The sequence below is a fragment of the Ammospiza nelsoni genome, chromosome 1 (genome assembly GCF_027579445.1).
Source record: "Ammospiza nelsoni isolate bAmmNel1 chromosome 1, bAmmNel1.pri, whole genome shotgun sequence".
NCBI classification, from domain to species: domain Eukaryota; kingdom Metazoa; phylum Chordata; class Aves; order Passeriformes; family Passerellidae; genus Ammospiza; species Ammospiza nelsoni.
In genome coordinates, this window is record NC_080633.1 from 18,784,697 (window position 1) to 18,809,412 (window position 24,716).

Here is a 24,716-nt window from a genome sequence, read left to right on the forward strand (position 1 = left end):
GGCCGGAGGGCAGCGGACCAACACCCCTTATCCCCCCACTCTCCCTGAGGGGCGGGCGGCGCAGACGGGCCCCCGCCTCGCTGCCCGCGGCCGCGCAGGCGCCGCGCGCGGGGCACATGCGCAGTGGGGCGGCAGAGCCGGCGCTCCGCCGTTCCCGCGGGGGCGGGGTGGGCGCGCAGTGCGTGGCGGGCGGGCGGGCGGCGGCCGCTCCCCGCGGGGGGGGCGGGGCGGGGCCGGGCCGCCGCGCCGAGCGGGGCCATTTCAGCCGCCAGGCCGGGATGCGCCCGGCGTCCCGCGGCTGCCCGCCCGCCGCCCGCTCGCCCGCGGGGCTGCGGCGCTGATCGCCCTTGCCCTTCTCTCCTGCCCGCCCACCGCTCTGCCCCCCACCAGCCCCTTCCACCTCTGTCGCCGGCAGCGCCATGGCGGCCCCCAGCAGCATCGTGCCCGTCATGGCGAGTAAAACCAAGACCAAGAAAAAGCACTTCGTGGCGCAAAAAGTGAAGTTGTTCCGGGCTAGCGACCCGCTGCTCAGCGTCCTCATGTGGGGGGTCAACCACTCGGTAAGCGCCGCCGTTCGACCCGCACGAGCCCGCCCGCCTCGCCGGGACATCGCACCCGGGGGCTGCGGGGCCGCGGGCGGGACCGGGGCGGGCGCGTCCCGCCGGGAGCCCCCGCCGGCTGCCGCCCCTCGCCCGGCGGGGCCGGCAGCGCGGTACCGAGCGCGGGCTGTGCGGCGCGGAGCGGCTGCGGTGCCCTGCCGGGCGCGGGTGATGCGCGGGGTGCCCGCGGTAGCCCGTGCCCGCCCTTTGGCCCCGCGGTTCCGCTCGGCGGCGGCGGGCGGGAGGTGCCCGGGAGGGGACGGTGCTGCCAGCGCAGCCCGAGCAGCTCCGCTCCTGCCGCCGGCCGCGCGCGGGCGGTGCGTGGATGTGCTGCAGTTGGGAAAAATCCCGGTTCTCGGTGGGAACCGGCCAAGTTCGTCCCGTGTCCGTGCAGTTCGCTTCGGCAAGTGTCCGCTGCCGGTGTGCGCGGGGGAGGGGAAGAGGAAGGGCTTGGTGTGGCAAGGCGGCAGAACTGCACCATTTGCGAAGTGCTCCATCACCCTGCGGGGACGGGCGGCCGGGCTCCGGGAGAACCCCCGGCCGGGCGCTGGTCTGCATTAAAATTAGGAGCCCGATAAAGATGTCACATGGTTTGGGCATTACGAGGTTCAGGTCGCAGCTTTGCATCTTTAAATAGCCACCATGGCAAGTTAAAAGTGTAGAGCCAAACATCGCCAAAAATCGGGTATCAGGGCAGTTGAGCAGAGAGCGTATTCCCTACTGCTGCCGGAGCGGAGCCTGTACGCCTGTGTCGGGTTTGCGCGGGTTACGTCTGCTGCTGAGTAACGAGCCTGTAAGAATGTCAGTGTGCAATTTGAGATCAGACTACAAATTTTGAAACGGCCACATGAAACCGACAGAGCAGCCTGTAGTATTACTCACTATTCCTTTTGTTTCCCACACATCCATATCCCGGGAGTTTTTGACCTCTGTGGATGTTTCAGTAGTTTTTGCCCAAAGCCTGGAGTCTGTGCATCAAGACTGAGCTCTGTCAGAGCTGTTTTAAACAGCACAGTGCCTGAAGTGAGGATCATGGGGAAATGCTTTGGCTGTATGTACCAGACAGAGGAGAAGCTTCAGTGAAGTTGAATAGCCTGCTTAAGGTAGCACTGTGAGTCGGTAGGAAATGGTGACAAAGGATTTCAAGTTTTCTGTAGGTCAGTTCTGAGCAGTGACATCCTATGTCACAAACTGATAAGACAGTAGTTATTTATCTACAAAGCAGAAATATCTTTCATTGTGTAAGTGTGTGATACTCTGTTTGCCTGATTTGGGCTTAAATACACACATTTCTTGTGCTCCTTTTGTAGTGGCTAGTGTTATAGAAAATTCCCAAACAGGCCTCTTTAATGAAAGAAAGCAGGCTGGTAATTACAGGGTGAGAGACTTGTACTGAATGGCAGCATGTGCTAGCTGTTCACTGTCTCCCTGAGCAGAGAGGGAGAGGATCACCGATGGAAGCAGAGATCTTCCTGTTGCAGCAGCTCGTTGCTATGTGAGTTCACAGTGGAAATACCACTACTTTAAGAGGAAGGACCTCTTCACTACAAGTAATAACCAAGTATACAGTGACTAATGCAGCACCATGTGAGATCCTCACCATCCTGCAATCATGTGCTGTAGTGTGCATAGCTGTCCCCGGTAGAAAATGTAACAAAGTGTGTTGCTTCATGCACAGAAGATGTAAAATTGTGAACTGAAATCCTCTCTTTGAAGAGGCTCAAAAAAAACAGCACCAGCAACACTACAGGCTCAGAGAAAAGAGGCTTCATGTTCGCAGGAAGGTGATGGTTGTAGGTGTGAATATCTGTTGTGTTCTGCAGATGGCATTCCGTTTCCTCATCCCTCTGCAAAATGTAGTCATGAGTAATGCTTGGAGGCCCTGTGGAAGTGAAATCCTGCTGAATGAGAGAGCATGGAAAAAAAGTTAATTTGATGTGTCCAAATTAAACATCTCTTCTTGGCCAAGAATGCAGCATTGAAGTGTTGCAGGCTCCTCTGTTAGATGGTTTTCCTGTCATTTTGTAATGCTTCATGTGGCAATGTCCAGCAAATGAAAATAAGTGTGCAGCATGGTTTAACTCTGTTATCACCGATAAGAGTTTCTCATGGGAGAAATGCAAACAATGTGTGTGGATTAATTAAGAAGAGGAATTAGGAATCCTTAGGTTTCTTAGCAGAATAAACAGAAATCCATAAGCAAAGGCTAGACTAAGAACAGAGCATACATCATAGTTCATTATGGGAGTAATTAAACTTAGAACACAGTAATCATCTGAAAAATTATATTTAAGACTGCCTGTAATGCCTGGCAATTATTGAGACAGTAGAAGTCTCGGTCTTACTAACTGTCTTGTGGAATGAGTATATATACTGAAACAGTGAAGCTGAGATGCAGTTACTATGTTTCTGACATTGCCGCCTGTTTTGGAAGGAAACACTTGGTGAAGATAAAAAAGGAAAAATATTTTGCTGCAGGTTTATTAGCTTTTTAATCTTAGGACTACACTTAATTGTTGAGTTTTGGAGGATTTTCAGAGTTTGAAATTGAATGTGAAGAAGTTAAGAAAAAAACCCCAACAAACTATTGTCTTAACTCTCCTGTCCTAGAAGGAAACATGACTCTAAAGGGAAAACCTAAACATTGATGTCACAAAGCTGAGGGCTGACAGCAGAGGTGTGAATTCTTAATGGGGGGAAAAAAATTTGCAGAGGCATGTCTGTTACACAAGGGTCTTATCAATTTCCCACACATTCAAGAAACGGTAAGCAACTTGCTGCTGCTGTTTAGGTAGAAGTAGAGATACCTAATGTAAAATCCTGCCTGTAGTACAGTCAAATTCAGTAAACTTCAAAGGGCATGTGAGAGGAGAACACACGAACATTACCCAATGTCTTATGAAGCAAGAAAAAAATGTGTTCACATTCAGAACTGTAAATTCATTTCTCAGTGTTCTGACATATGCTGTAGAATGAAGCTTGCTGCTAAGTGAAAGGGAAAGCAACTGTGTCCCATTTTGTAGATCTGATTATAATACTGATGACTTGTAGCAGCAAAGACTAATTGTCAGTGCTTGGATCTTGCAGGCATCTGCATCATTAACAGTTGATTTTATCTTGGTCTTTTACCCTGTGTCAAAGATAATCTGGCTGTGCTACTGAAATAAATATTTAAACTCAGTGGTTAGTATGACTTACAGCTGTATTTTTAGCTAGCACCATAATTGTATTTAATTTACAACTGATGTGGTAAAAACATTCTTGCCTCTATTATTGTCACTGCTGCTGGATTTCCAATAATGTTAGGAAGGAGGAGAGGGAAGGAAGGTGGTATATAACTTGTTTTCTGTGCCTAAAAATGAAAGCCGCACATTCTGTGTTTTCTGCATCCTCTGATAATCATCCCAGGCACAATGATGGTCTGCTCTCACTAGAATTGGTTGCCTGCTTCTGTTAGGAGCTTTTTAGGAAAGCTGGGAATTTGTAGGCTTAGGTCCTTCAAAACGTCACCCTGAAAGACGGCAGAAAACTAGTACAAGTGGGTTTTTTCTTACTCATTTTGAGGTGAAGAACAGACTGCTGGAGAGCTTGCCTACTGTGTCAACCATTAAATCAAATGTATTTAGGAGAAGAGCATGGCTGCCTAATGAATTTATTGAGCATACTATACAAGCTAAAAAAAAAACCAACCAAAAACAAACCGGCCCCCCCACAACCCCAGCCCCTGGAATCTGTAATCACCATCTGTTTCTTGGATGATTACAAGCTGATCCAAAAATTTAACAGTGCCTGACTTCTCAATGGCACTTGCTGCCTAATAAGCAAGTGTGGAGAAACAAGAATACATGGATAAAATTACTTCTCCCCCAGCACTTTGTGGAGTACATCAGAAGGTGTGTACTTTCTGTGGCTGAAGAATTCAACACACAGTGAACTCGATGACCTTCTTCAACTGCTCACATGAGGGTCTGTGAGCTTCATGCTACTGTTGCACTGTTCCTTGTATTCTTGCTTGATACTTTTACAGAAGTGCAACAACACCAGGATAGACTAATGCAAAGAGAGCTGTGGGACTCCAGTCTGTCAGTGTACCTCTTGGGTTCCTTCACCTTAGAGTTAGAAACTGGGAGGGGGGAAAAAAAGCATGACAAGTAAATGCATCTTTCTTCCCCTCTCATGTAGTCCCTTTGAGAATGTTTCTGTATCTGCAGAAAGTTAAAAAAATGTCTGTTCTAGCCAGTTTTCAGTTTGGGGGTTTTCTCAGCTAGTATACTGATCTTTCCTGTTACAAACTTCCATCCAGACAAACACACAAGTAGCTCACTTATTAATTAATACTTGTCCTTATATTTTAACATGCCACTGGAGAGCTTGTTAGGTTAAGTGGAACATCTTGGTTGTGGCATAAATCACTTTTCTTAGTCCTGACTTACCTAGCATCTCTCCTAGGAACTTTCTGTCCTGACACATGGTACACATAGGAAAATGACACTGAAAAGCTGTTATTGAGTTGTTCTGTGGGAAGATGAAACCTAAGTAATTGAAAACTAGGTGATGCCCTGTGGAATACAACCTCCATGTTTATGATTAATTTTCATTAAAGAAAGGATGAGATTGGTTGACCTAAACAAGCCCATAGCACTTACTCCTGGTGGTGTGCCTTCAGAAGTTACAGGAACTGATAACTTCTGTGTCCATATTTTTAATGTAGTCATAAATGATGATGTGACTGGTGGCACCCTGAGGATATGGAACCATGATATTGACTCATGGCACTGGCTGTCAGTACAGCAGGTTGGTTGGAAACTCTCTTAGGGTGGAGAGGGCTACTCATCACTTGTCAGGTGTGTTCTTACTATTTGTGTTTAATGCAAAACATTACTGCTGCAGCTGTGTTATAAGTGGCTTTTCAAAACTAAGGCAAAGTAAACCTAAAGGTATTAATCAAGATTTTCAACAATGAGTTTGGAAAAAAAGCATATTTTGATTTGTTTAACGAAGGTGTTGTTAGACTGGGAGAAGGCTCTTTCTAAGAAGCCGGAAGAAACAATGTATTAAAAAGCATTGATTACATCAGAGCAGATAATAAAGCAATTAAAACTATTTTAAACTAGTCAGTTGGGCACTCAGCCCAGATGTTTGCATATAGAAGGAAGCAGAGCAGGAAGAGCTGTTTATTGAAAACTTGGTTCTTTTTTGGGTGTCAAGCTCTGTGTACTGAAGAAATTAATTTGATACTGCTTTTGCAACTGAGTGGATGGACTAATAAAAATAAATTGTAAATATTGTGGTTAGGTTAAGGATAGTAAACATGCCTCAGTGGAGTACAAATGGGAGTGATATTTCATGTCCTTCTGTAAACTATTGAAAGGGACACATACAATAGCTTCTGTTAAGGATGAGAGTGGGAGAGCTACGAAAGAGCTCTGATAGCAGTTTCAAAACTACTTTCTGTAGTTTCTTCCAATCTACAAGATAAGGTGCTGCAAAGGCTAGGGTCATTTTTTTTCCCCTGTGGGTTTTTGAAACTGAATTTCATTAACCCCAGCAGAAAGGGCTGGACAATGTTCCATGAAGCAAATAGGCAGCGTGAATTGGTTTTGTTGGCTCAACTTAGTTGTCTTATTTGAGTAGCCTGCACCAGATGCCTTAAGAGTCTCTAGGGTATTATTTTTTAATTCCTTGCTCATTAAAGCAGACACTTGCATTATGCCCATTGCCAGGGCCTGGTAGATGTTCATTTTCCTCCTGTAGTTTCAGGGTGGCAAGCTTTGTTTACAATAACTGACTCACCCCATTATTCAGTTCCTGTTCTACAGTCCTGTTTTCTGTTCTTCCTTGAAAACATCTTGTGCCTTAGGAATCTGTACACTGGCTGTACATTGTGCAACCTCATGACAACTTTAGAATAAGGTGAAACTACCCATTATTTACAGGTCTTTGATGTAATCTTGCCAAAACTTAGCACTTGGGAGTTTTGGCTTATGGATATCTTGACTTGTTGAGAGGTTAGTCATCTTAGTTGTTAACTGTGAGGTTTTAAAGGTTTGAAATGGGAGTGAGTGCATATTCATCTCCATACTCCAGTATGAATTCATTATTTTATCTTTACTTCCAAGGCATATTTCTGTGTGTTTCCATTTCTTTTGCTTGGTACCAACTATGCAATATCTAACACAAGTTCTGATTTCCCTTCCTCATTTTTGCTATTGTTAACTCGTGTGTTTGCACTTAGCAAAATAGTTGGAGCAGTCTAAGAAGTGGCTGCCTTGCTGTGGATGGTAATGACTGACAAACCTTGTTAGTGTTCATAGTCTGCATCCTGGTGCATGGTGAAATGGGTTAGCTTTGAATTGTTGAGATAGTGACGTCTTGCATGTGGTTTGCTACGTGGTCATCTGTCTTATGATCTTCCTGTTGAGCCTCTATAATAAGTTAATTAGTTCTGTATTGAGAAATTGCTTAATAAGGGTGTTGTGAAAATAGTTTGAAGTAACTGAATGCTGTAGTGATGGATCTCAAACCAAAAAGAAAACGCTGGCTTTATCTTCAAGGGATGGGGTTGAATAGTTTGCAGTAAAAGTACTTAATGGCCTACACCTGTTAGAGTACTTGATTTTAATCTGGTTTGGTGAACAGCTACCTTGTGTATTGAAGCAAGGTTATCAGTCTAATCCAGCTCTTTAGTGTGTGTTTAAGTTCCCAAGGCAATCCTAACATTCTTAACACAACTGTGAGTATATGCATGATACTTTTAGATTGTAAGACAAAACTGAAAAAAAAAAATCCATTCCCTTATGTGCCATTATTAGAAAGCCTGTGGAGCTCCTTGGTGAGATTGAGACTTAAAGAACCACCTTTCAGCTGCTTGAGCTAACTTGTTTAGTCTCACTTTTCCTCATCTCCCTCCTGATATCTTAGTCATATGCTGTCTCACAACTCGGCCATACCTGTGTTTGCATTTTATCAATCTCTGCCATTACTGTCTTCCTGGTTAACAAGTTCAGCCATATCTGCTTTCCTTATTAGTTATTACTCAGCTCCAGAGTGATAATCCAGAAAAATAATACATTTTGAGGGGTTTTTTAGATGGACCATAATTCATTGAAGTTCATGGTCCAGCTATGCATACAGCTGTGCTAGCACAAAGAATGTGGAGTTGAATGCAAAAACAGAAGGGATGGAGGAAAGTAACTTCCTTGTAAGGAAGTGCCAGTTTAAGCTAGTGTAAGGTTAGACAAACTACAACCTCCATAATAATAAGGCCTGCTAAAGCTGGGGCTGCTGGACTGGTTCCATTCTCTCTGGTGCTGGTCTGATCCTATGGCAGGTTCATTTGGGAGATACACTAACAGAAAAAGAAATACAGAAAAGTGAATGGGGTAGGAGTTGTGTACCACAAAAGGCCATATTTTAAGTGCCAGTCCCAGCTTAAAAAAGGAATTGCCAACACTGCAGGGAGCATAAAGGGAAGAGTCTGATGTATGTATACTTAGAGGTGAGTTTTATAGCAGCTTAAGGACAGTTGGAGGGACTTGTACAGCTTTAGAGTGGGCAGTTTGGCTGACCACTTGTCTCCTGTCTATAGCTCAGTTTCATGTGTAATAACTCAAGTTAAACTGTTGTCCACAGTAAAAAAACCCACTTGAGTAGAGAACTCTCACTGGATTCTGCACTTGTAATGAGGAGACCTTTCTCAACTATTTTAGTCTCTTGAAATAGTGTATTTTGAAAAAGACAAAACTGTCTATATGGCACCCATTGGTTTCTGGTTATCTCTACAGTCTTTGTTTTTAGAACATGGTAAAACCTCTAACTTCATAACTTGCATATCTAGAGACTGAATGTCTTCAGAAAAGTTGTAATGGTTTCCTAGGGGCTGGAGTTTTGGAGGTTGCTTTTAGAGGTGACTGCCAACATTTGGAAGAACTTCTAAACAATAGTAATTCTTGAGAATCCTACCTTTAAATAGTCTCCTGCAGCCTATCAAGTGTGTGGCTGTAGCAGTCACTGACTTTTTTTTTGGGGGGGGGGGGTGGGAGGGAGTATTTTGGGGTTTTCTTGGAAAGGGAGAAAAATACCCAGCTTGGTTAGCCAAAGACCAGTTAAAAGAAAGTGGCTTGTTTATAGTTTAACTGTACTGAACTGAAATTGAGAAATGTCTGATTAGCTTCTGGTGCCAAACCTCAATAAGTATGTTGTTCAGTGTTTTGTAGACCCTTGCTAGATCATGTGGGTAACAAAAGCATTTTTGGTACGCCAGGTTATGATGTCAGTGTTGCTGGCTGTGCTTTTTATTTGTTCAGTATGCTTTTCTCTCTCAGAAATGTAAGTTTTCTGTAGTTAGTGTTTATTGGTGTTGTGGTGTGGTGTGACCCTTGTGGGTTGGGTTCTGAGTGATTATAACAAAACTTTCTAGAGGAGTTAAGAGAGAAATAGTTGTTAAAGTTTGTGGTTGTTGGGGCCCTTTACAATGTGCAAATCTCATGTATTATGGTTTCCTGGAGCTGAGCAAAAGTTGGAAGATTGACATAACAAAAGCAAGGTTGCTAATCTCTGAGCTCCTGCTTTGGTCTTTCTGACTTTTTGTGTTTTGAGCTTAGCATTAAGCTAGTTTTGGGAGACCAAGTTGCAAAACACCAAAAATTGAGAAAACGGTTGAGTTGAGGAATGGGATATCTATTTTTATTTCTGGAAGAGGAAGGACTTACCAACACATGCTGTCTCAGCTGGCTGTTCAAAAGAGCTGGTTTTCTCTCAGGAAAGACAGCAGTCTCAGACAAGCTGACTTTTCTGCAAAGTCCATTCCAAACATCCACAGTCACTGCAAACTTGCAGGTAGAGGACTTAGAAATGACTCACTCAAACTGAAATGTGGTGTCAGATGCTTGACACAGCTTCCTGTGCGGTGCCTTGGGGTTGATGCTAATTAGGGTGTCCCTGCTGCTCTCAGTGTGTGTTCCCCCTGCCCTTAGTACAGAGGAGAATTGAAAAGAAATTTTCTCGTTTAATAATTCTTTTAGGTCCTAAGCAGAATTGTCAGATCATTGCACTTTCATCTGACTCATGATTTGCTTTGCAGTGTGTGGTATGTTAACCAGCCTTCTCCTGTGATGACACAGTGGACAGGACCAAACAAGAAAAGCTTTCTGGATATTCCTCAGGCTTAAAGGAGACAAGTGGTAAAAGTCATTTACAGAAACAAAACCACAGTGACTTGTTAACAAACCTATGTACCTGCTTGCAGGCAAAAAGCACTGCAACCACTGATTTTGGAACCTCTTGCCCATTCTGTTCCTGATATAGCAGCTTTTCCAGCTGTTATTTTGGGCTTCAGCTGATTCAACAACGCTGCTTTCTCTTTCTACCTATAGCTGCAGGCGCTTGTGGCTGGTTATTTCATTTGAGTGAGCAATGTCCTTCAGGCTATGTTGGCTCAGGGATGTTAATAGGGTTCAGATGTCGGTGAGCTCACAGAATCCTGCACCCCCTGTCGCTCTTTTGCTTGCTCTGTTGCAGAACATCAAAGCAAAACAGTATTGAAATATTGAGTATTTTGACTATTGCTAATGCAATATGCCTCTTTCTTGGTGTGAGTGTGGTGGATTTCTCTTCTTCTCCACAATATCTCCCATCTGTTAAGGTTTTTTTCCCATTTTACAACAGTAACCCAGTGTTGCTATTGGTGCTTTTATTTTTTTTTTGCACTTTCCTCTTCAGACTTTATTTTTGTACTCAATGACTCTATCAGAGAAGTATATTGCAAGTTTCTCCTTTGAAGATGCCATTCCATAGGATATTTTTAATATTCCTGTCTTGTTGAGGAAATCTCCCAGACTTTAGGTCAAGTTTTTCATTTTCCAGTGGGTGACTTGCTGAGGTTCCTGGCTGAATGTGACTTGCTTCACAATCAAAGGTTAAGCACCTAAGAAGTTACTGGAAGAGCCTGAGAGTAGTGATTGCTCCTGCATGATGTGCTGGTCACCTGAAAGATGAAGATTTATTGGGTTCTGATGGGTGATGACTCTTTTACAATGGGCTGCTTCTTGCTCACTGCTCTGGAGCAATGTGCCTGAGGTCTTCTTCAACCCATTATAAATGCCCTTCAAGGTGTAGAGACTCTTTCCTGGAAAGCCATGTTTCTTACTGTTTTACAGTAAGTTGTTAAGCCACCCTTATAGTATTTGACATGTAAAAATGCTTATTTCATCCCTGTGCCTTAAGACTTTGTAGTGTCATGAAAACACTGTTTGATTTTTGTCACTAGATAGAATACTGTTCTTGTGGCAGCACAATGCTGCAAAGTTCAGAAATGAAAAACATATGAGGGATATAGAAATATGTCTAGCTGGCAGACAGTAATTCATGCTGTTACTATGTGCATATGATTATCTCAGTAGCAAAGCTAAAATTCACTTTAAAACTGCTTCCACAGCTTAAGAGATCCTGTGTGGGGTTTTTATGTACAAGGTGACATTGATTTAAACCATCATTTTAATGGGTGCAACTTTATGTAGTTGAGCTGGCCAAGATGTCAGGTGGAACCTGGACACAAGGGCATAGACATCAGTGTCCTCAGGTGGTGGAAAGTAACAACTGAAGTAGCTGGCTTGCTTTTATTTGTGTTGCCATGCCCCTTTTGAATTGAAGTCATCATCCAGGAGATCTGTGTCACATACAAGCACATAACTGAGATTTCAGGATTACTTGTTTTTCAGTCAGACTTGTGTGTTGAACAATAGTGGCCTTTTGATAAGCAAAATGGAAAGGAACTTGGATCCTCTGTGTCTTACTGATAGTCTTAAAATATATCTAGCCTATTAATCAAAAAAAAGGAATAAAAAAGCAGCTGAGTGTGAAATGTTCTATGAACGTTTGACTTGCTGGTGAAAGGCTTTGAAATGAGATAATTTGGGGCACACTGATTTCTCTGTATTTAAATAATAAAAACCTAGGCCTTCATTAAAGGAAGAACATAGATTTGGTTGTGTGGAGTTCTCAGGATCAAGTTATATAGCTACTTGTAAAGACAAAGTTTTACTGCAAAGGTTTCCCTGATTTTTGTCACCTGCTATTGCAAACAGGCTCAAATAGTGGTGTGGGCTGGCATGGATCATTTGGATGATGAAATCTAACACTATGGCTTCAAGTAGGTGCAAGAAGCAACTGAGAGCCAAGGTAGTAAAGCATGATCCTTGAGCTACATTTTCTCTGCTACTTATTTACCTTTGCTTCACTAGCTAGCAAGTATGAGCTCAGAATTGGTTTGTCAGATTTGTGCTTGCTGTGTTTTTCCCCTTACTTGAATATAAGTTTTTCACAGAAGTTGCTGTGTTACCTCCCATGCTAGGCAGCTCTGCTGAGGGATACAGAATCTTTCTGGGTACTGTATGTGGAGCCTTGCTCCATGGTTTTGATGCATCCTGCTTTTCCACACCGTGCAATATGGACTAATAGTAGTTGTTGGGGTAGTAGTGTTTGTCTCTCTCCTCAAGTGAGAAATACTCCTTGAGTATGTCAACTACTTGAAATACAATTCTGTGGGCTGTAACCATGTAGGGTACTTAGTTTGTGGAAATGTTCTCTCAGTTGTTGAAGTTTGTTTTGTCCAGGAATGCTAAACTTTGTTACAGCATAGTTGTTGATGTAGTTATGCCATATAGCAATCTCTACAATTTGTGCTAGGCTTCATGACCACTCTTTAAAAAATATGCAGTTTTATTTAAGTTTTCAGATATATCTAATATCTCAGAGCTTGAGGTAGGGTGGATAAAAGGGACCAGACAAACCAGGAGTGAAAATGCTCAGCTTTTGGACTCTTTGCACATAAAATAAACAGTGTGCAGTCAGTCACAGGGCTGCTGCTAAATAACTGAGGGGAGCTTGCAAGTTATAATTTTTTTTTTCTTTTTAATGGACTGTCCAAAGGACTGGTATTGTTGAATTTTACTGTATCTTCCAGGACAGATAAGCTGCTTTCCTGCCTAATTAACTTACTGCTTTCTGAAATGTTTCCTAAAGCTTTGAGATCCTGTGCACTTACATGTATTTGCATAAGTAATGCACAAAGGAAAGTGCTCAGGAGAATCTGACTGGGGCTTCTGGTGGAGTTGGCAGCGCTCACTGTTGCACAAGGTACCTGTTTCACAGCTCCCCCAGCGAGCAGACAGCTTTGCAGCCACCTTGGAGGGGCATGGTAAATGGAACAGTGACAGAAGTGCAGTCAAACAAATCCAGCCTGCAGCTCTGCCTTTGGGCCAGTCAAGCTGGCACAGGTCATGGACACAGAAATCTGCTCTTAAAGCATCCGGGGTGACTGATCAGAGAGAGGTGCCCATGCTGTGGATGTCTTAAGTTTTGGAATGGTAATCACCACCAAAAATTAGGATGAAATAACTTGGTTTTGAAGTAATCGTGCACAATTTTTTAAGCTAAACACCAATGAAAACTCCACAACATTGTTAGTCATCTTCAGTTATCCAGGCCATGACTGCAAAATTGTTGCATGACTTTCTGTTGTAAATATGAAATATATCCTGTGTTAGTATAAAAATCTTCTGCCTAAGTGACACTTTCCTTGTCATTTAGCTTCAGCAATATGAAACTGAAGACATTTAATCTTGTTAATTTTCCATGGTGATTTACTAATGAACTATTTCAATTATTTATTGGCTTCCCCCCCACCCCCTTCCAAGGTGTACTTAAGGTCAGGAAGTATGAAATAACCTAACCTGCCACCAGGAATACTGCAGTTTAATACCTTCACTCCTGAAGATTTCCAAAGCTCTAAAGCTGGCATTGCACTTTCACTCTCCACAAGTGGAAGAGGAAGGGTGTTTTGCAGACTAGAGGGGAATTTTGTTTGGGGATTTACGTGGCTTTCAGTTGTCTTTCTCTGATTTCTGGCCAAGTTGTTATATAAAAGCATGGCTTCATGGTGAGTGTGGGCCTCCCTGAAACCTGTCCTTTGCAGGGGTGAGCTCAGCTGCCAGCAGTGTGTGTGTCTGGTCAGCTGGGTCAGCTGCCTGCCTGCTGGAAACTAACTCTGTGTGAAGGCAGGCAGGGGAGAGCAGAAGGGACAGGAATGGGATGCAAGCACTGCTGGGAACAGTGGGCAGGAGGGCACACTGGGAGCTGAGCTGTGTGATGCCTTGCTGCAGAGATAAGGCTGAGCCTTGATCTGTGCCAGCTGTGAACTGGCATAGTTCACATACTTCCTTTTTGGGACTCTGTTGGTTTCTCTCCCTGCATGGAGTGTAGTGATTTTGAAACTTGGAAAGTTTAATGGTGATCCTCAAGAGGAGGAGCAATAGATGAGAAAGTGAAATCTGTCAGCTGCTGCTTGAAGTTACTGCTTCCATAGGCTTTACCAGCAGCCTTATTCTAATAAGCCTCTTTATTCTTGAGCTTGTTGTCCTCTAACAACAGATACCAAGTCTCTTAACACTTAATCAATTTTTGCTTTCTGTGTCAAGAAAAGAAGCACTAAAATCTGACAACTTTGATATTGCCAGTTTCAATATCAGTCTTTTAGGGGAGATGTTTTTAGATGTATGTACAAGAAATGCTAGGCAACTAAAATGCAAAGGAAATGAAAGTGTAATGAAAGTCTCTGGTATGTGATTTTGTAAAAATCCCTTTGGAATACAGATAGTCCATATCCATGGTAGCTTGTGGTATCTTGGAAGTGCTTCTGCTTGTCCCAGTGGGAGGCACTGACACCAGTTTTAGTCTACAGCTGAACCTAAAAATGAATGTGTTGGACTTCATCCATCACAAAGGTAGTATTCTGTCTTTGATGTTGTAGGTTTTGGAGTAAATGATAAGGAAACCTGAACAAACCTTTCTCCTGCCTCTTTGCCAAGAAATGGAAAAGTCATTCTTCTTTCAGTTAGTCCTCTGATGAGACTCCTTCCTGGCATTATATGAGACTATTGGAAATCTTCACAGAAATTATATCCTTTTTTCCATGCCTAGAGTCTCTTCCTGTCTATTTTTGAATGTACATCATTCCATTGCTGTGTCCCTTCCAGTTTAGGGTTGTGTCTCTAGTAAATCTTTCCCTTGAGAAACAATTTATGCTTACTCTGAATAACCATTTGCCAGATAGGTAAAGCTGTATTAGCTTGCTTGCATCTCTGTGTCCTTAGGGACCCTGACTGTATGCTGGTAGGAGGCTTGGAAGTGATAGCTTGTGGTTCATTTTCGGGTGTTGCTTTGCTTTTACTTTCTTTCAGCAACAGTTGTTGGGTTTTGGTCCTATTCTTCCCCCCACCCCCCACCCCCAACCTTGTAGCTTTGGCCAAACTGTTTTATAGAGAGGAGGAAATATTTTTAGGAAATTGAGCACTTAGTTTCTGGTGGGATCTGACAAGTACTGCAGTCATGGAAAAGGGACAGGCAGAGCTGCCTGGTGGGATGCAGGAGCAATGAGTCTGTACCCTTGTGATAGGAGCAAACTGTCTTGGTGTCCTGCATCCCACTTTTAACTTCCCATACTGGGAGCACTTGTAGACTCTCACAGCAGTGCCACTCTATGGGTGCCTTGGCAAGCAGGTATAATATCTACATGGGTGAAAAAGGGAGAGAACTCTAATTGTAATTACATATGTTTGTGTAGCCACTGTGCACTGCCATATGTTTTACATGATGCATCTAACAGTTAACTGGCTTACTAAAAAAGACCTTCAGCATCTACTGTTGGTCCAACATACCATTTTAATTTCCCTTTGTTTAGAGACTGACATCTCCTCTCTCTGCTGCTTCAATAAGACATGCTTCAGATTCAAGTGCTTTCTCTCCTGAGTGACCTATTTGTATTTTCTCCCGTGGTCTTTCTATTAGGCTGTGTCCCAGCAGTGTGAATTGCAGCAGAGCAGCAGTGCTACCTGTGGCTTAAGGTACAGGGATAAATAACTCTGATCAAGCCCTTCTCAGCTGTGGCTGTGGCTTCAATAAAAGAAGGCTGAGTTCCTACTGCTTAGTTTATGCTGGCTCTAGTATTTGCCTGATGATCCAGTAAATCAATTCAGCTTGCTAAAAGACCAGAGACTAATCTGGCAAAAAGTCTGTGTTTTGGGCTTTTATTTTGTTCTCATTTTTGTTGGGTTCATAGGCTGAATCAACTTGCCTTCTGGTTTTAGGGGTTATTGGTAGAAAGGGGAAAAGGAGGCAAGACTATTCCCACTTGCCAAGTGGCAAATCATGTAATTCAGCTTAGCTGGGAAGCAAAAGGCTGGAAAAACCACAGCCTGAGCTGGTCTTGCTGCTGGCTACTGTCTGGGTAGGTCACCAGCTGAGCTCAACAAAAGGCATGTTGAATGCCAGGGGGTGGGAGGCTGGATCTGGCTGACAAGCTGGGTCACTGCTGTGGAGCTGCACTGGAGAAGGCAGTGAGCACAGTTAGCACTCTGGGGCTGCATTGTATTGTACAGTGGGCTTGGAAGAGTCATTCTGACAATGACTGTTTTCCCTTTCTTATGCTGTTAGGTTCCATACATCAAACCTGGTACCTGGCAGTACTCAGGTGCTTGCACTGATGTGCTTTCAAGAGCAGCTTCTAGTCTGTGTGAGCTGTAATGCACACCCTTTGTGCAAATATTCTAGCTCTTCCTTTAATGATGGCAGACCCTGGTGTGGGCTTGAGGAATTCAGAGTTGAGTTGACCCCACATGCGACATGTGCATCAAATACTTCCAGAGTACTCTGGACCTGCAAGCGAACAAACACCATTGTGCTTTGTGGGTGTTTTCTGCTTCCCTTTCTATCACTATTTCTGCAAGAGCTTTTAGTCATCACTACCTGCCTTGTTTTTTATTTCTTTTCATAACCTGGATGTTCTGGTATCTTACCTAAGTAAAATACTGTATTATATGAAGGTCATTAAAGAGATTTGTGACTGCATGGCAGATGTTCTTGGGAGATATACTTGCCAGATTTCTTGGATTGTGGCCAAACTGACTTCTCATTTTGATATTAAAGACTTTCAGGTATTGGGATTAGTTTTAACACTTCCTCCTCCTTTCAGGATTCTCTGCACAACACTACTGTAAGAGCTATGTATTAGTGCATGCCATGACTAATGAGCAGCAGACGTGAATGAAGCTTTGGAGACGAGCATTTTGATGCCTGTCTCTAACATACTTGTAGACAGCTCTGGTAAATGCTTGAAAGCTTTCACTTTTTTGTCTCAATAGATTAAATTTCATACTTGAATTCAAGTCTTAGATGCTCCTTATGGTTTGTTGATGTTAGGTATCTTTAGTGCCTTTTCTACAGTTCATTTGCAAAATGTACCAGAGTTGCAATTTAGGTGGCCTTAAGAATGTCTGACTGTGTACATCTGTAGCATGCAAGTGTACTGGTGGGGAGGTTGACAGCTACTTTTTATATGTGCCACAAAAGAAAATTGTAAATACTGCACCAAGAGTGGAGAATGGCATATTTGAGTAAATCCTTGTAATTTCAGGGGACTTAAAACACAATCAGTGGTCTTGGCAGATGGCCAAGAGCACAAGCGGCTTCTGGAACTCTTCCAGCTGTTAATGGAGTGTGGGTTCTGATTAAATTTACTGTGGCCACTGAGTCTTGGTCTGCTTGTCTCTGTATGTGTTAATGTACGCTTTTCTAACAATTAATATTTAATTTTAAAATCTGTTTTAATACTCAAAAGCAGCTTTACAGTATCCTCACGACATAGATCTCTCCTTTATGTTAAGCACAATGAAGACTGAAACTCCAGCAGCATGAGAGAAGCCCTACCATAAAAACTAGCTGTTGTAAAAGCCTTGCAATATTTGTGCTGGCAGCCTTGCAGCCTCCCAAAGAACACTGCTGCATTAGTTATGTGAAATCCATTCTATAGTTGACATAATTAACTGATTACAAAAAATAAAATCTAATATAGTAGAATTGTGGCATGGTCAATGGGGTCTTTGACAAGTCTTCAGGGTGGTAGTTTGGACATGAGCCTGCTGGATTGGCTGCTTTTCCATTTTACTGTAGCTGAAAATGTTGCAAAGAACTGGACTCGTAGGGCAGTCCCTTGTACTTCCAGATACATCAGTGAAAGGAAGAATATAGTAAAGTAAGATGGCTTTAGGATGAGGTTATTCTTTTAATTTGGAAGAAATGGGAAGTATCTTAAACCTAAACCCCAAAGAGTAAATTCATAGGAATTGCCTGGCTCATGCCAAGACAAGTTCAGTTCTGCAGGAGCACTCCTGCTAAAAGGCTACAAGTGCTTTTTACATCAATACCACCAATAGTTTGAGACACGGGGAAAGTAGATTACTGTAGCATTTGTGAGTGCTGTTATGGTCCTACAGAGTAGGTGGCCATTTATTGGATTAGTTCAGCTCTCTACATAAAAGTGTGTTAGATTTTTATTTTTTTTTACCTTATGAATTTTTCAGGTCAAGGCATCAATCTAATTGAAGTCAGCAGTAAAAGGTGAAGTAATACTTTTCATGGAAAATATCTTAATGCAAGAACTGCATTAGTCTACAAAAATGAATAGCTATGCTTCAATAAAATTATTTTAAAGGATTGTTGATGAGAAACCTTCAAGGAAGGCTGTATCTGTAAGAGAAGCCACCCATGTGAATTACTTGAGAAACTTTTTAGGTTCTTAATTAAATGATTTTTCTTCCCAGTTAATAATATATCATACCACTGTGATGTAACTGCAGTGATGTTAGATAGGTTTTAGTATATTTGAAATGCCTTTTCTTGCCTTTGGTTTTGTTAAATTCTCTAATATTTGCAATGTTTTAGGGTGCCATTACATGTGATATAGAGGTCTATGAATTTTAAATAATTACTTTCTGGTTCTGAAAAAAAAACCAAACGGATTTATTGCTGTATTTCTTTCTCCAGTCTTACTTTTGTTACTTATGCTGGTTAGCTTGCAATTGTTGGAAGTGAACAGATGAAAGTGTGTAGCAAGGCTTCAAAGCTTCTGCTAAACTTCCCAAAATTTAATGAGACTCCAGCAGTACTTAACTGTGTTAAATCTTTAAGCAAGACTCCTTTGTCTTCACTATACATTTTTTTCATGCTGAAGAGGTGAACCAAGACTCTGTAGTAAGGGGAGGCATTATGTGCAGGGTAGTACCTTGATTCTTACAAAAATGGGAATGTTTATTGTGTAGAGGAGCTGGAAAAATTATTTTGAGACTAAGGCTAAATCTAAGGGAGGTGAAACTAGGGAGCTCTTCTGTCCCTCACTGAAAAAAATATAGCTAAGTGACTTGTTAGTTGCTATGATGTGGTGAGCATTAGATACTCCTATTTCAGTGTGTTCTAAAGCAAGTGTTCTACTCTGAAGGAATACTGAATATTGGGAAGTGACTGTCAGTTGCATGTTAAATATGCCAAGTACTAAAATGTTGTTTTAAACATTGTGATATAATATTTCTGAACCTCCACCTTGTCTTGTGGGTAGATCAAGGTCCTGCCTTTGCAATCTTGAGCTATAAGGTAAACTGTTTTGAAATGCATTAGTCTCATTCTGAACACCATTATTCTGGAAACTGATGAGAACTGATTCTATAGCTAATGCAAATTTAATGTTGTGGTGTAACTTATAGCTATTCATATCTCTTTTCTATAAGAAGTTATGCACAGTCTGCAGTCTGTGGGTGGAAAATGAACAAAATTAAGCCAGAATAATACTGTTCAGTCTTTGTAGATCTTACAGACTTTTAACTGTTGTTGTTAATTTTGTTTTATAACTTGAATGTAATGTTATAAGTGCATATGAATTACTTATATGGAAAGTGGATTTATTCCAGTGCTAATATCTTGGAATATGAGTATAAATTGGTGAGCAAATAAAGTTCAGTTACCACTCTGTGTTTTAAACAAAACAAAAAACAATCTGGCAGCGATTTAGGAGAGCCATAAATCTAACTTTATCAAATCCATGCTTCTGTGAGTTTGGGGATTTTTTTTTTTTTTTGTATTGTCCTTCCTGCCCTAGTTTGGTTTTGGTTTTTTAAGGATATTGGAGCCTTACTTGAGTCAATGGAAGTGTCTGCTTTTGTAACTGCACACACCACATGTGATGTGGCCCAGCTGTTCTTATTACACACTTATCACCACACAGCATGTTTCAAACAAATGGTAGGTGAGAACAGACTAATTTGCATTTTTAAAGGAAGATTTAAGTCATTCTAGTCTTTGATACATGTATTTGATGATGTACAAAAGTCCATCTCATTCAAAGAGATGGTATAAAAATAGGGGGAAAAGCCTTCTTAAAAAGAAAGTAACCAGACAGGTCTTAAATCTAAATCTATCAAGGTTACCTAGAGCACAGTGAAGGGGGTGTAGGTACAGTATGGAGATGGACTGTGGAACAGAGTGCCAGTGTGTGCCATCTAGCAGAATTACAAGAGAGCAGAAGAAACTTGGGTAGCATGGAGACAACTGCCTTCAAAACAAACAAACATAAGAGCAGAAGGAATGTTCAAATGTATGAAAATCATGAATCTAGTAATCTAATCTAGAAATGTACTGAGAAGTTTGTGGTTAACAAAAGGCATCAAAACCGATAATGATGCTTTCTTCTTACAGATCAGAAAGGTTCCACTGCCTGTAGGAATTCAGGATGAGGATGTAAATGAAGCATATATAGTAGATACAGCTTTTGCAGGGAAATAAATTACTTGTGTCTTAGTTCAGTGGGGAGGAAATGGAAGGTTTCAATTTTGGAACTTTGTGAGGGATTCCTCAACTGCTGTGTCTGACATGATGGAGGCAGGAGAAGAGTTAGTTGATGTAGCTGATAGCATTATCAGCAGTGCAGCACAAGGACAGGGCGGTATTCACTCTGCTTCTAAATACTCAGAGATGAAATAGCAGAATGCTGCTGATGTGGAAATTCTTTTATAAATCTGCTGTGTAGCCAGTGCTATAGAGAATGGCAGGTGGGGTGCCAAAATTTAGGTAAGGGAGACTGTAGCACTTGTAAGGCTCTGGTGCAAGTGTCTGACACAGTTCAGTTAATAATGTTATTTATGCAGCTATCCACTACTTCTGTCCTTGTAGTCTCTGCCTTCTCTTACAATCAATGTGCCTTTTGTAAGGAAACCTGTCTTCTAACTTTATGGAGGCTGATGGAGGGTCATTAGGCATGTGGATAAAAGTGATTTAGGTGTCTCTAGTTTCTGAGTGAATTTTGAGAGGGTCCCGCACTAGCTTTAAAGGGAGTTAATAAGCCATAGCATAATAAGGGATGGTCTTTGTGCTGATAAATAATTCCTTAATTTGTAAAGAAAATAATGTGGAAATAAATGCTTGGCTGTATCAGCAAATTGCTGTAGGAATATAAGACTTTGCTAAATTACTTAAAAGCCCTGGTGACCAGTGGGGAAGAAATCTTGCTGCTGATATCAAATTAATGGGGATAGTAAGGGGGAGGTAGAGCTGAGAAGAACCACAGAGAAAGTAATATGACTGAATTTCCAGTGCTGTTGTTTGTCAGGAGAACAGGGAGCTGCATTGAGGAGAACAGCCCCAGTTTTACATCTAGTGGTGCATGCTAAACTGGCCATAACTGTGCAGGAGCAAGGTCTTAGTGCTGTTACTATTTAGTAGGTACAACAAGCAATTGTCAGTTACCAGAAGAGGAATATTGAGTAGAGTAGAAAAGGTTTCTGTGTTACTGTATAAATCCAGTTTGTAAATCAGCATTTGCAATGCTTTGTATGGTCTCCTTCTGCTAAAAGGTATAGTAGAGCTTAAAGCTCAGTTTAGGGTATGAAGGATGATGAAAAATACCGAACAGCTTTGGTGTAGATGCTTGACTAAGCAGCAAGAGTTGTCAGGAAGGAGATCTGAAGTATCAAAAGTTATGAGTTAAAGTGGGGACTGGACAGGAAGTGATTTCTACCTTTTTCCATTAAAGATGTAGAAGTCAGGTTGAAAACCACCAAGTGGTTCTTCATACAGCAAATTTGAGACTTCAGAAGATCAAAGATGAAATAAAGACTGTTGGTTTTTAACAGAAATTGTTGTGATGTACAATAGACTTGCTGTCTACATTGGAAGAGAAGGACTGAATTTTAAACTATCACAGACTTCTACTTTGTCAATGACAAGCTATTGCTGCTCCTCCAGTTCAAAAATAATGTGTATTTTCTGTGTTCATTCTTAAACATAGCACAGTAGTAACTTAACTGGATTCTAATGATTTTACTGTAATGAATTTGAAACCAATCCAAAATAAGGCTACCTTTGTTTTTAATGTTTCTTTTGCTTACTGTAAGTCTTTCTTAGCTGATGAGTTGAACTTGGTTATGTTTCATATTTGTTATTAAAATCCAAAGAAAAATTACCACTGTTTGTAGTTGTGATTTGTAGTCGCTTGTACAAGTTTACATGGGAATGCTCTTCTGATCAAGCCTAATGTTCTCTTCCTCAGTTTAAGTTGTAGGAGTTTAATGAATTTTGTTAGACACTATACAAAAAGCTCATCACTGGGAGCAAGGTAGCTGATAATCAAGACCTGTGTTTAGTCTTTGCTTCACCATCTACTCTTGATGCTTTCAGTTGCACATCTGAATAATTGAACAGATGACCCTTCTAAAGGGACAGATGGAGGGAAAGCTCTGCTGAAGAGTTGATTATAAGAAGTAAATCTTGCCCTTGTCCTCAACACACCATGTCAGCTAAAATTAAAGATTGCTTTCTTTATTTAAATCGTGTAGCTGGCAGCTTGGTTAAATAGCTTTTTTAAACACAGGATTTTTACAGTTGATGAGTTTCAAAACTTCACCTCACTGCTGCATCATCTAGGAGCAGCAGTGCCTGCTTCCATGACCACTGGTTTCCTTTGGCATATGTGTATTTGTGCTGTGTTAGTTTCACCAGGTACCATTTTTTGTAAGCATAACTAAAATCTGGTCTTGCATGGAGTGATATCATTATTTACTTTTTGTTGAGATATGAGCTGTAATTTTAATTTTTCATACAACTTTTAGGAGATTAATAAAATAGAAAATTTTGAGAGGTGACCTTTTATCAAAGTCTGAGGTTGCTGCTTGTTCTGTTTGAGTCTTAATGAAAAAAATGTAATGATGAAGTGAAAGAGAGGAACTACAATGAGTGGTCAAAGGTGAAAACTATGCAATCTCTTTACAGTGTCTAACAAGAATAGTAAAACTGCTTTGATGCTTTTACTTTGGCTTTAACAGGATCTAAGCAGCTACTAACATGACTTTATGACAAAACATCAAAGCATTAAAGGAAATCAATTAATGACTACTTACCTACTTCTCTACATGATGTGTAGTTAAAGGCTTTCTGTTCAGTGTCCTCTTGTTAATGTGAAAAGGTTTTTTTATTATTCAGATGAATATTGTAATAAAAAAGGCTTTCATATGACAACATGAAATTTAAATGCCTTGTGTGGACTTGCATTTCTGGTGGACTTGCAGTTTCTGGATAGTTTGTGATCAGATTCACTTGCCCACTTATAAAGCAGATCTCATGTGTTCTGTAAGATTATAATTTAAATTGCTTAGACTGAGCTTACAGGAAAAGATGATTTGTAAAAAATTAATACAGCCGATAGTTAGACATAATTTGATATAAAACCTCTTAAATCTTGTTGACATGACTATATGCATCTTGGTTATAAATAATCTTGCATGTATTCTCAGTAGCCTGTCAATCTAATTGTTGTGCCTGATAGAGGCTAAAACTGTACCTAAGTTTTTCTCCATGTGATAGCTTCTCCCTTATTTGTGTTTCTCACTTGTTTTATTTGCAAGTTAAACAGTTGAATCTGCAAGCTCCTCAGCATCAGGCTTCATGGATGTGGACAGCATTGGTTCTGCTCCTTGATGAAGCAGTGTCACAATGTGTTACTGAAACATGCAAAACTGTTCCTGAAAAAATTTCATGGTCCTGAAAAATACTGTCTGCATTGTTGACTTGTAATCTGTAGTTTGATTTAAAGGGTATTTAGAGTGTGTTTTATAGTCATTTGAGGATATTTAGTGTGTTTTAGGGTCATTAGAGTCTCATCCTTTTGTCTTGGACCTTAATGAATATTCCAAGGCAGTTCTGGTTGTACAACACCTTAGCCTCACACAGGTCTGATGTGTTATGCTGTTAGCTGGTAATGTTTCTGCTCTTTGATGTAAATTGCTGTAAGGCCTCAAAGTATATAAAAGAACTTGGACTGCAGTTCTAACTCCTGTAGTTTACTCATATGCTGATGGCATCTTGTTAGCTCCAGTAACATTAAGTCTTTATAATAATTTCCACACATAGAAGGTTGTTTGTTTTGTTTTCTGTTTGTCTCTATCTCTTGCATCCATGCAGAAAGAAAGAATAAGAAAGTAGAGTCATCTTTAAAAATAGACATCTGGTCTCAAATTCTAGCAATACCTTTAGAAGATGCTATACACTTAAAAATCCATAAGGTTACCAATATCTGGTAGAAGTGATACCAGTTCTGTTTTTCTGGTTAGGGACTCCTATCTTGGCAAAGTTGCTCCAGTCATTACTATCATCCCTGAAAAGTGTATTGAATTCCTGTGTTTAATTTAATTCTGCTGCTTTGAAGGAAGAGCAATCTAGTGCAGGTTTATTTATCATAATCAAGAAAAGAGAGTAATTTGTGTGTACAGTCGCATCTGATGTCTTCTCTAGAAGGAAGAAGGAGCAGGAGGCTGAATTTTTTTTAACAGTGCTGGATTGAGTAGAATGCACTCACTGGGTGGTAGGAGAAGATACTGTAAGACTGATTCCTCAGCAGAACTGGCCTCAATAAGGAGCAAGTATTTCCGTACTAAGGAAAAATGTTGAGCTTAAAAGTGTAAATGTGTTTTAATTTAAGGAAAAAGAAGGCTGTTCTTGCCTTCTTCAGGATTCCATGTATGTGTTCAGCCATTAGTTACTGGTAATTGTGTGCAGGGGCCAGAGGGGATGTGGAGAAGCACACCTGTTTCAGACTGTTGTGTGTTGAAAACATCTGTTGCAGTGAGTGAGAGAGGTCAAATTAGTCCTGAATTTAATCACACCAACAAATTCTGGCAAAAACTTCAAAACTAAGTTCCTGATATTGAAGCAAGTTATCTTCCTGTCTTTTGTGTCCCTGACACA

At 41.2% G+C, this 24,716-nt stretch overlaps 1 protein-coding gene across 1 annotated transcript in view; it reads left to right on the forward strand.

The window, feature by feature from the left end:
- The first annotated feature begins 247 nt into the window (after positions 1-247).
- Positions 248-24,716, forward strand: part of PIP4K2A (phosphatidylinositol-5-phosphate 4-kinase type 2 alpha) — a 107,767-nt gene continuing 83,298 nt past the window's right edge. Inside the window, exon 1 of the mRNA XM_059476547.1 lies at positions 248-560. Within this exon, the coding sequence (XP_059332530.1) occupies positions 420-560 (141 nt within the window). The 5' untranslated portion in view covers positions 248-419. The remainder of the gene's footprint in view (positions 561-24,716) is intronic.